The 12,465-nt window shown below is 45.7% G+C and overlaps 1 protein-coding gene across 3 annotated transcripts in view; it reads left to right on the plus strand.

The window, feature by feature from the left end:
- PDXDC1 (pyridoxal dependent decarboxylase domain containing 1) overlaps nucleotides 1-12,465 on the plus strand; it is a 51,300-nt gene that overhangs the window by 29,950 nt on the left and 8,885 nt on the right. For all 3 annotated transcript variants that reach the window (XM_008520507.2, XM_008520508.2, XM_070566712.1), the window contains exons 10-14: nucleotides 596-644; nucleotides 796-897; nucleotides 1,761-1,886; nucleotides 5,672-5,722; nucleotides 10,542-10,605. In XM_008520507.2, the coding sequence (XP_008518729.1) occupies nucleotides 596-644; nucleotides 796-897; nucleotides 1,761-1,886; nucleotides 5,672-5,722; nucleotides 10,542-10,605 (392 nt within the window). The remainder of the gene's footprint in view (nucleotides 1-595; nucleotides 645-795; nucleotides 898-1,760; nucleotides 1,887-5,671; nucleotides 5,723-10,541; nucleotides 10,606-12,465) is intronic.

Genomic DNA, 12,465 nt, shown 5'->3' on the forward strand with positions numbered 1-12,465 from the left:
GCCTTCTTTCTAGGTTTGTGTCCAGTGGGTCAGAAGTCCCAGCAACGGTCTCCCACTGAACCACTCCCTGTGGCCGGGGAAATGTAATACCAGATCTGATAGTTTAGGTTACTTGCCCACCTCTGGAGCCGGTAGTATCATCTCCTCCAGGCAAAGCTGTGGTCTGATAGAGGAGATTGGCGTGGGTTCCCAGAAGGCCGTTGGAGTGCTGCTAGGAGAAGATGGGAGAGGCTGCAGGGCGGCCACAGTGGTCCAGACCCTGCACCTCATAGGAGGCAAGTTTCTTTATTTCATCCCTCTGGGGAAGGATGATGACTGGAAAATGAGAGCTATGAAAGACAGAAAATGAGACACACAGTACACTAAGCATGTAGGGGATAGCCCTTGAATGAGATTGTGATTCAGATGCATTTTCTAGGTTTTCCTAAAATATGTGTATACCACATTTTCTGTTGCTGTTATAAAAACTAATAACACAGCTGAAAGGCATTTAAATGTCAGCTTGGAACAGCAGCCTTTTTTTTGTTGAAAGTACAAACTTGGTGAGTAAGCAGCAGTAAATAATTAGTTCTTAGATCGGTGTTTTTTCTTCCAGTGTGAATCTGGCAACATTGGCTCTAGGTTATGTCTCCTCGTCAGTGCTGGTATGTCGTTGCTTTACTAAATACTGCGTTTTTAAGAAGGAATGTAAAATCACTTAATCCCTGATGGCTTTTCACGGTTTTCATGAGTGGAGGAGGGTTTGGGTTTAGTGCGTTCTGACAGTCTAACAAAAAGTCGTTCTCTCTTTGGTAGGCTGCGACCAAATGCGATAGCATGACGTTGACCCCAGGCACGTGGCTGGGTCTGCCAGCTGTTCCCGCAGCTACCCTTTATAAACACGACGACCCCGCCTTGGTGAGCTTACTCTCACTGGGAGGGAGTGGGGAGTACCTAAGAGTCGTTAGTAGGTCTGGGGGCAAAATACAGAAAAACAAAGGGAAAAGTGTCCTTAATGCCACTTCTGTGACTTTTCTTTTCGGAAAAGTGTTTTGAACATAAGTGAAACTGTCCCATAGATAATTTTTCTATTATTCTCCCCATACTTCCCCATGTGTATGAAGAACTTTTCATGACATTTTATGACTGCGTAATGTTCTTTGCTAAATACCACAATTTAATCATTCTCCATTTGTGACCTTTTAGGATGTTTTCAAATTTTTGTTACTGCAATAATGAGCGTCTTTCTGTGTTTCAAATTATTTCCTTAGACTGGTTTCCAGAAGTGGTGTTTCTGTTAGTAGTTGAAACTTGCCATCCACCTTGTCTAGAAGGTTGAAACTTGATGGGTTTTTTGAAGGCATGGATCTTGATAGTGGATCAGTTAGTGGTAGACACATGCAGAATAAGGTTTATGTGACTCTCGCGAGACCAGTAATGTCTTGCTCACGTGAAAATGGCCAGAGATTTGAGGACCTCAGAAGAGCCTTGGAAGGGGCTGCCTCCTGAGTGGCTCAGAGCTCCAGCCCTGGGATGTGACCCATCTGCATTCGCATCCTGGCTTTGCCACATTTTAGCCATGAGCCCTTGGACAAAGCAAGGCCTCTGAGCTCACTTGCCAGGGGTACTTCCCTCGTGGAGTTGTTGGATGGTCAAACGAGTAATGCAAGCCAGTGCCTGGCGTGGCCTCCGACACGGACTGAGCGCCTAGTTGCTGGCAGCTAGTTAATTCTGCTGTGAGCTTTAAGTGGTTTTGATTAATAAACCCATTGCTTTTTTAGACTTTAGTTGCTGGTCTTACATCAAATAAGCCAGCAGACAAACTCCGTGCCCTGCCCCTGTGGTTGTCTTTGCAATACTTGGGACTCGATGGCATTGTGGAGAGGATCAAGCACGCCTGTCAACTGGTGAGTAGACACTGAAGTTTAAACGAGTCACAGCTGCTCCATGGCAAAAGTGGAGACAGAAAAATCCTTCCTTGATTTGCCATCCACCCAATACCTTGGTGTCTGGATTTCCCATCTCATAAGAAGGCAGATTCATCGCCCTGCATGTTTATATTTTGTATTCAAAGTTCTGGGAGACACTGCTGGGGTTGTCCAAATGAAATCAAATTCAAATTCAAATGAATGCCAGTGTCAACATGGGATGAGATGACAGCCAGGGCGTGAAGAAGGACGCAAAAGCGGGGAAAATGTTCCACTTGAGGGGCCAGCCCAGTGGCGTAGTGGTTAAGTTCACACACTCTGCATCGGCAGCCCAGGGTTCACAGGTTTGGATCCCAGGCACAAACCTACACACCGCTCATCAAGCCATGCTGTGGCAGCATCCCACATACAAAATAGAGGAAGATGGCCACAGACGTTAGTTCAGCGACAATCTTCTTCCAGCAAAAAAGAGGAAGATTGGCAACAGATGTTAGCTCAGGGCCAATCTTCCTCACAAAAAGAAAGAAAGAAAGAAAATGTTCCACTTGACTGACTGACTCTTGAGGGTAAAGGAATATAATGGTCAGGGGTTGATTGTGGGTGGCATGTGTATTTATAACACCAGCTGGCTTAGGTTTTCAAATTGCAAGGCTCTAGGGACAATTCTAATTCTATTTGAGGTGTTCTAATTGTGAAAAATACATAACTATGCTGTAGTTTAGAAAGCAGAAAAATGTCATATTTATGCAGTTTGAGAGCTGATGTCAGTCTAAAGGCGTGATGTCACCTCTGTACCTCCGTTTTCTTCCTTGTGAAATAGGGGCGGTGATGTACGATCATTATGAGAACGTGATGAGTGCATACATGTGAAGCTCTCACAACAGTGCCTAGCTGGATAGTCAGTTACGCAAATAGGTTTAAAAAGAAGGCTTTGTTTCAATATCGTCTTGGGGAATTGGCCCTTCCTGTAGAGTCATTTTTATATTTAAGAAAAATTAGTATTTTTGTATTCCTGTAGCAGGAGTCCTTTGGTTCGTAATGTCAGAATAGTTCATTCTAACGCTGTTTCTGCTTCATTAGAAACTATTCGAAACGAGGTCGTTTCATTTTTACATTAAACAGTTTTAAGAATTACGTTCGTCATGTTTACAGAAGCCCACGTGTTTTAGAGCACTTTCTCGCTGGGCTGTCGGCTCCCATCTGGTTCTTGGGAAGGAGAAGCTTTTATTGCCTGGTCACTGTCAGTTTGGGGCAGGTGTGGGCACTCAAGGGAGAGTGTTTCCAGTTCCCTTTGGCTTGCGGAGGGAGGGCAGGGAGATGATGAGGACATTAACTCCCAGAGCCGTGAGGCCGCTGCAGCTGTGGCGTCTTCCTGCAGGCAGACACTGGAGCTGCTCTCACACGCTCCTGGGGGCTCGAGTGATGGCCGGTTGCTGACTCTCCACTGCTAACTGCTCTGTTAAACTGCATGGAAATTTAGCCCGTGGGGTTATCTGTGTCCATTCATGCCTCATGTTCCAGACCAGATATATAGGTTCCCTGAGAGCAGAAATCAGTGTCCTCCTCTTCCTTCCCTTCCTCCTTCTCGTCATCATCTTCAGCTTCATGGGAAGCGGTTATGGAGCATTTACTCAGTGCCAGGCACTCCGAGGCACTGTGCCTGCAGGGTCTCATTCAATCCCCACAGCTTCACTAGAACGTAAGCTCCACTGATGACAACGTATTAAGTATTAGTTTTCTGGGACTGGCCCCGTAGCCTAGTGGTTAAGTTCAGTGAGCTCTGCCTCGGTGGCCTGGGTTCAGTTCCCAGGCGCAAACCTATACCACTTGTCAGCGGCCGTACTGTGGCAGCAACCCACATACAAAATAGAGGAAGATTGGCACAGATGTTAGCTCAGGGCAGATCTTCCTTGGCCAAAAAAATAGTTTTCATGGGAGTTTTCCAATGTCCAACACTCAATGAATGTCTGTTGAATTAATGAATCCCAACCTAATGAAGTAGATACTATTTTATCCCCACATCCGTGGTAAGAGAACTGGGATTGAGATGGTAATGTAATGATGGTGACGACGGTGGTGACGATGGTAGTCATCACTTACATAATGCATAGCGTGTTCTAGACACTTGTTATCGCAACTCATTTCATCTTCACAACAACCTTCTAAGATAGATGCTATCATCCCCATTTTCTAGTTGAGGGAACTGAAGCACAGACGGGCTAAATAACTGTCCAGGGTCACAGCTGGCAGGTGGCAGAGTCAGTAATTTACCCACGCTCCTGCAGCTGGTAAGTGGCAGAGCCAGCTTGTGGACCCAGGTGGGTTATTCCAGACCCCAGGTTCCTGCCCAGCTCTTAACAGTGCTGGGCCCTCTCGTTTCTCTCTGCTCCTCCTCCTCCCCAGTATCAGGTACTGTGCCTTGCACACATTTGTACTCAATAGGTTTGGCGTTTTTATTGACGTATAATTGACTTATAATATTACCTTGGTTTCAGGTATACAACATAATGATTCGATATTTGTGGATATTGTGAAATGATCACCACAATATGTCTAGTTAACATCCATCACCATACATAGTTACAAAGGTTTTTTTTCCTTAGGTGATGAGGACTTTTAAGATTTATTCTCTTAGCAACTCTCAAATATGCACTTAACTATAGTCACCGTGCTGTACATTACATCCTCATGACTTATTTTATAGCTGGAAGTGTGTACCTTTTGACCCCCTTCACCCATTTCACTCACCCCCCACCTTCCACCTCTGGCAACCACCAGTCTATTTTCTGTAGCTATGAGCTCCTTGTTTTGTTTTAGATTCCGCATGTAAGTGAGATCATACAGTATTTGTCTTTCTCTTGGCATGCTGCCCTCAAGGTCCATCCATGTTGTCACCAATGGCAAGATTTCATGCTTTTTTATGGCTGAGTGATATTCCGCTGTGTACGTATGTCACATTTTCTTGATCCAGTCATCCATTGCTGGACACTTAGGTTGTTTCCATGTCTTGCTTTTGGAAATAACGCTGCAGTGAACATGAGGGTGCAGGTATCTGTTCGAACTAGTGTTTTCATTGTCTTCAGATAAATACCCAGAAGTGAATTGCTGGATCATACGGTAGTTCTATTCTTAATTTTTTGAGGAACTGCCATACTGTTTTCCATAGCGGCTGCACCCGTTTACACTCGCACCAGCAGTGGACAGGGTTCCCTTTTCTCCACACCCTCGCCGCACTTGTTACTTCCTGTCTTTCTGAGAACAGCCGTTCTAGCAGGGGTGAGGGACATCTCACTGTGGTCTGATTGCATTTCCCTGGTGATTAGGGATGCTGAGCGTCTTTCCGTGTGCCTCTTGTACCCTCTGTACAGCCCTTCTGTAGTTGCTTTCACTTTGCTAACGGTCTCCCCTGCCGCGCAGAGGCTCTTTGGTTTGGTGTGGTTCTATGTATTGAGTTTTGCTTTTGTTGCCTTGTTCTCGGAGTTTTGAATGAGTGAATGACTTATATTGCTAATTTGACTAATTCATGTGTCTCATTAGTAAAAGCTTTTCTGGAACCACTAAATGTAACTTTTAACTGAAAGATTGGGGAGTATTTGCAGATGTTGAAATGCAAAAATTGGCAGCCAAACTTAGAAATCACCAAGTCACACGTAGCTCTATCTGCCTGAGACCCTGCAGATGTGCAGAGACTCTCATGAAAACCGCTTCTTGATAGGTTGTGTCAATCTAATGAAATTACATGGCTGGTTTTTTGTCGTTTGCAGAGTCAGCGATTGCAAGAAAGTTTGAAGAAAGTCAACCACATCAAAATCTTGGTATAGTATATAATTTGATCTGTTTTTGCAGTAAATCGCTTTTAACTTCAGCACCTTGGAATGACTTTTTCCAGATTTGATGCATTTCGATGGAATTGTGGCAACTCCAGTGAAACCACATTCTTTGGGAGAAAATCATGCATGTCCTGATGACATAATTCTACAGTTAGCGTAAAGCCTAGAGATTTGCACCATACGTTGTTTGAACCCCTACAGTGCTTTTCATATAATCTGTTTGTAGTTTTATTGTTAGAATTGCACAAAGATTGAATAAACACCATTGACTTCACCTGCCCAACAATTTCAGAACACCCATCCTCCTGAAATGACAAATCATTTTGTCTCTCAGAATGCTTCGGGCTACTCTTTCTGAAACCTTCTGACACTAGTTTTTCTTTGCACAAAGGGGAATAAGGAAGAGAAAAGCAAGTGGCTCTGCTCTTTTCTTCCCGTGATATCTTCCTAAAGAGACCAGAACTTATTAGAGTGCTCCCTGGGGATAATTACTAGACAGGGAAATGAGGATTTAGCAGAGCTGATGGCCAAGTGTCAGTTCTGGTTTGAATCTTTTTGTGTTTTGCTTCATTGTATTTTAGAATTTCAGAAAATATATAGGTCAGATTCTAATTTAAGCAGAGTCACTGGGTGTTTCTTTGACACTTCTGCAGGATGGAGTTAAGCTTGTTAGTGCACTTTATTTCCGTCTTAGTCCGTGGCTTAAGCGCCTGGAGGGCCTGCCCGGCACTGCCTTCTGAGTGGGAGCGCGGAGCCTCTCACTTGGCCTGAGTTGATCCGAGTCCTCTCTTGGAAGAGGAGAGTGGCCCACTGGAGAAGCAGAGGGATGAGTGTACATCAGGAGACTTGGGTTCTCACTTCAGCCATAGCTCAGGGCCCCTGTGACGTTGAGTCACTCTTAACCGCCTCAGCCTGTGGGCTCAGCTGTCTGAAGCTCTGTTGGCTGGCCTCCTTTGACTGCGGACAGAGGAACACACATCCTGGACTAGACTACCGGAGTGAGCGGGCAGGAGTCAAGGCCAGGCCGGGCCTGTGTGCTTTCCGTCCCTCCCTTGCTGAGCCTGCTGGGGCCCCTGCTCGTGTCCTCCCTACTTCTTCCTCACCCTCCTCCAGGCAGGGAGGATCTGATGGGCTAGTTAATCAGCACTGGGTTTGGAGCATCTGTGTAAGGCCGCGTATGCCGAGGCATAAACCCTGCTCCTTCCTTCCTTCCAATAGCTGCTTTTCTCAGTAGAGGACACAGTAATTGGCAAACAGCATGAAGCACTGTGACCTGACAGTAATCAGTTATCATCATCATCGTCATCACAGCTGCTGTTTGTGAAATGCTTGCTGTGTACCCTGCACAGTACTAAGTACCTTACATGCATTATTTCGTATAACCCTCAGTAGTCTCCTTTGTACATGTGTTCCCTCTACCTGGAAACGCCATTCTCCTCAATTCTTTTCATGACTGATTTCTTATTCTTCAGATCTTAGTTCAAATATCACCTCTTCCTGGAGGCCTTCCGTGACCACCCTGTCTAAAACAACCCCCCACAGCCACCCATCACTCTGTCCCCTGGGTTTTCTCCTTTGTCACACTCACCACTATCCAGATTCATATTAGATATTTGTTGATTGTCTATTTTTCCCTTTAGGAGCTTTGCCAAGGCAGGGACTTCTGTCTTTTTGGTTTTTTCATGATCCTGTGCTGAGTATAGCACTTGGCATAGCGTAGGTGTTCAAGCGTGAATAAATCTGATCTGTTGTCGGATGCATTGGCTGCTCCCTTTTTACTGATGAGGAAACTGAGGCACAGCTGGGTTAAGTGAGTGCCCAGGCCACACAGCTAGGAAGTGGGAGAGCTGGGGTGACACCCCAAAGCCGTCTTCTTCACCATGGACAGTCTGGCTTAGGTCAGTTTACAGGAGAGATGAATGTCTGTCCTGCCTCAGTGGCCTGTGAGGAAGGGCAGGTCAGATGGTGTGTGGGAACGCAAGACGGAGATTGTCAGGCGTCAGAGTATGTCACTACGATGTCTGTCGGCTCTCGCCGCGGTCTCCGTATAGCACCATCATAGGCGCCGAGTCTCTGAATCCTCACAGTAAGTCACTGCGGTAGATGTTACTGTTTCCGTTTCTGTCGCTCCGATTAGTCACGTGTCCAGAGTCCCATAACTAGTGTGCGGCACAGCAGGACCTGGACCCAGGGTGTCTGAGAATAGCCGTGTCTGCCGCACACGGACTCCCTTCTCCAAGCTCCCGTGGGGCCGCCTTTCCCGTCTGGACAGCCCTTCAGGAGCCTCTCTCATCCCAGAAACCGACCTCTCCCCCAGCTCAGCACCCCCAGCCCCGAGGCCTTTTCCGGGGTACCCGGAGCCCTTGGGAACTGCATGTTCTCAGTGACTGGACAGGCTGCTGTTTGACTGCACTCTCATCCCGCACATGGGTACCTTCTGAAGTCAGCATGTAAGGGGACATCCCAGAATGCCCCTCTGGGGCAGTTATGTGGTTTTGTGTTTACGTCTCTGCTGGCTTTTAGGATTTTCGTTGTCTTTAGTGTTCTGCTAAGTAGGGTTTTTTTTTAAATCTTACTTGGGACTTGTGTTTATTTAACCTGAGGATTCAATTTTTTTTAATCAATTCTGTCGAATTCATTTTTTCAAGTACGACCTCTCTCTAGTCTTACCTTCTGGAACTTCGTTCGCTGCATGGTGCACCTTGTCCTCCCGTGTTCCCCCAGTCTCTTTGCTGCTTCTGTCTCTTTTTCCCTTTGCTGCCTTCTGGTGCATTTCTTCAGACCTTCCTCGAGTCCAGGAATTTGCTCTGGAGCTGCCTCTAAGCTGCCATTTAACCCATTCACTGCATTTTCACTTTCGGTGGCTTTTCATTTCAGGAGGTTCTCTTTTTCAAGTCATCCTCTCTTTTATAATCATCTTTTTTTTGACTGGTTTCTGGTCCTTCATGTCTCTATTTAAACATAGTTGTTAGTCTATTTCAGATTGTTTTGCTATTTCAATTTCTGGGAGCACAAATCGTCCTCTCACTGTGTCTGCTGGCTCTTGCTCCCTGGGTTGTATTTTTTTTATTATGGCCTGGGTATTGTTTTTCCTAAGGCCACTTGTTAGTTTCACAGCTTTAGGAGTCCTGCACCACACGGGACATGCAGAGCACACCGACATTTCCATTTCTCCGAGAGAAGTCTTTCCTCCCTGTACACATCCTCAGCAGAGTGAAGCTTCCTTGCTGGCAGCGGGTGGAGTTTCTCTCTGTCTTTTCAATAGGGAGTGTTTTTTCAGGGGCCCTGGCTGTATGCGCACTCACCGCTGTCCCTCTCATGGGCCTGAGGACCCAAGGCCCTTGACACTCAAGCCGAGTTCCAGGCCCACGCGTGCTCCCCTCTCCCCAGCCCCTGCAGCGTTCTTTCTGTTTGCTCTTTGTTCTGGATTCACCTTTTTGGTGAGCCCAGCAATGGTTAAACTTTGTTTTGGTTATTGGTAATATTTAATCCAGCACTTCAGGTATTTGGAATTGCCCACTTGAGTATTGGCTTAGTCTACCATGTTGCTAGACCCAGAATTCTATGGACGTACCCTGTGCAGGATTTTTTATTCACGCTGACATGTGAGACCCCCAAGCTCCGAGAAACAAACAGAAGACTGTGTATGGAAATCTTGGTGCTCACAGGTCCTGCCTTACGCTGAGGACAGGGCAGTGGGTGTAGAATTTTGTCACTTCTGTTCCTGTTTCCTTATAGTGCTTACATTCTATTTAAATATAAAGTCCCTCTAAATGTTAATAGATTTATTTGTTTATGTGACAGTTAAAGGAGCTAATAGATGTGAAAGCCCAGGGATTGGCTCAGTGAGTAATTGGCAGATTTGAGTATACGTCTTGCTCTATCTGAGTCACATCCATGTGGCTCTTTGAAAGGTTAGGAGAGAAGATCTTGGGCCAACTACTTCCTGTCTCTCCAAGTTAGCGTTTCCTGTTGGGGCCCTACAAGTGAGACATCGCACCTGGGTTTTATGACTGGAATTGCGGTACTGGAGTTGTTGAGCGCTTAGAGGTCTTCTCTCCCCATGCCCACCTCCCCCCGCAAGTACAGTCTGTCAAGGGCATTGCCACTCTGTATCCTGACCCCGTGGTGAAGCTGCTGGCCGACTGTACCTCTGTTCAGTAGAGAGCGTGAGCTTGGTGCTGGCTTACCTTAGTGCAGTGAACGTTTTCATCTGTTAGGAAATCCACTAATGAAGCTAGTTGTCTGAGGCCCATCCTGAATGTAAGTATGGCTTCAGTGATTTAGAAAATACGCAGATTCCATTCCAGACTGCTTATCTACATTGCCCGCAGGCCTCGCATTATGTGCTGAGAGTGTTACGCGGTGAGAGGAAAGCACTCGTTCTCTTTTTTCCATGGGTATAGAAAGTTCCAGTCAATCCTGCTTGAGTTACTGTATTTCTGGATGCTTGAAAGCTTTGGCTCTCTCAGCACTGATTCTTGTTCCACTTTTTCCCTACCTTTTTTGATCTTTAATGTTAGACCTATGTTTATTCATTATTATTAAAATTTCCTCCTGCTTTAATTTCACTGTACCAGTGTCAGATATTATAATTCAGCAGTGTATTCTCGGAACTGATTTACAATTATTTCTAGGAATTTTACTAACCCTTGATTATTGTTTCTCTATCAGCTGAAATTGATCTTTGAACTGTAGTATGTATGTGTTAAGAAAGTACACCCTCCCGCCTGTGTCTCGCACTTGCTGTTCATTGCGCGTTCGGAACTGACGGCGTTTCGTAACCTCAGACTCCATTTTTCAGGTGGAGGATGAGCTCAGCTCTCCAGTAGTGGTGTTCAGGTTCTTCCAGGAACTGCCAGGCTCAGGTAGGTGATTTTTAAAAGAGAGTTGTTTTTGTAACTATGTTTAAGGGCTTTGAATGTTAAACCATTTCAAGTTAAATAGATAGTCCAAAATATTTTGCTTGCTAAAATCTTGAGTCATCATTTGAGAAAAATTTAATAATTTTCAAAAGAACTCCCGGCCTGAGTGCCTTAGCATTTTCTGATAGTTTCCTGTGATAAACCAGTGGTTTCCAAATGCCAGTCCCTGGGCTAGTGCTGGAATGAATGGAAAGGAGTCCCTTGAAAAGAGAGATTTGGGGCCCTGCTCCCTGCATATTTTGAGTCAGTGGGTTGGATCCGGGAATCTCGATTTTTAAAGAATCTCCCAAATGCCACCAATCTAGTCCAGGGCACCGTTATTTTTCACCTAGACAGACACAGTCCCCTCTCAACTGACCCCCCACTTCTGTGCATTCCACACACCCCATTCCAGACCGTTCTCCGCATGGCAGGCAGAGTGAGTGTTAGAGTGGAAGGCACAGCAGGTCACTTCCGTGCCCGCAATCCTTCAGTTATCAGTGTTTCAGCAGAATGAGGTCCCACCTCTGTCCCAGGCCTTGTAAGGCCCACAGGTTCTAGCCTTTGCCTTCCTCTCCGACTTCCTCTTAAGCCACTTTCCCTCTTGCTCGCTGTGCTTCGGTCAGACTGATCGTCTCTGAGTTTCTACAGTAGTCTGTTCTTTGCTAGAGCAAAACCTTTGCACTCGGTGTTTCCTCTACCTTGAACATGTTTCCCCTCACTCCTCTTCCTGCTCACTCCTCCCCACCAGCCAGGTCTCCATGATGTCCCACTCCTCGGAGAGGCCCTCTCTGTGCTGTCCAAGGGAACTCCCTCATGTTATGTCTGAGTCCCTGCCTTCTTTCATGGCACTCACAACAATGCGTCGTGACTTCCTTCCTTTATGGTATTTCTTCAATAGAATGTAGACACCAAAATGACAGAAACTTGTCTGCCTCACACAGCACCTGGCCGAGTAGGCACCCAGACCATTTGATGAAAAGAGGATGGTTCTGTTGTGAAGCCCTATTTGGATGCTCTTGGGTTCTCTGATTTACCTTGCACACTGCGTAGTAGTCTCAGGGTAACTTACAGCGTTACACTTGGATTTCCTCTCGAAATTCCTTGAAAGGACAACTTTAAATGAAATTAAGAATTCTGTTTGTGTGAATATATTCAAGTGTTCTGCTTTTCATGAGGAAAAATATGTGGAAATTTTAACTCTCTGTAAGATATACGTTTTGTAAAATTTTTGACTCTGAAAGAAACCATAAATTTACCATTTTAACCATTTTTTTTAAGTGTTTGGCTTTTTTTTTTTTAAGATTGGCGCCTGAGCTAACATCTGTTGCCAGTCTTCTTTTTTTTTCCTTCTCCCCAAAGGCCCACAATACATAGTTGTTTATTCTAGTTGTGAGTGCCTCTGGTTGTGGCATTTGGGATGCCGCCTCAACGTGGCCTAATGAGCAGTGCCGTGTCCACACCCAGGATCTGAACCAGTGAAACCCTGGGCTGCCAAAGTGGAGCATGTAAACTCACCCACTCGGCCACGGGGCCAGCCCCCACCTTAACCATTTTAAATGCACAGTTCAATAGTGTTAAATACATGCACATTGTTGTACAGGAGCTCTCCAGAAAAGAGCTTCTTCATCTTGCAAACTGAAGCTCCACACGCATTAAACACTAACGCCCATTCCCCCCGTCCCTCCCCAGCCCTGGCAGCCACCATTCTTTCTGTTTCTCTGAATTTGACTACTTTAGGTATCTCATGTAAGTGGGATCATACAGTATTTGTCCTTTTGTGGCTGGCTTATTTCAATTAGCAGCATGTCCTCGAGGTTCTCC

The sequence above is a fragment of the Equus przewalskii genome, chromosome 12 (assembly GCF_037783145.1).
Source record: "Equus przewalskii isolate Varuska chromosome 12, EquPr2, whole genome shotgun sequence".
Taxonomy (NCBI): Eukaryota; Metazoa; Chordata; class Mammalia; order Perissodactyla; family Equidae; genus Equus; species Equus przewalskii.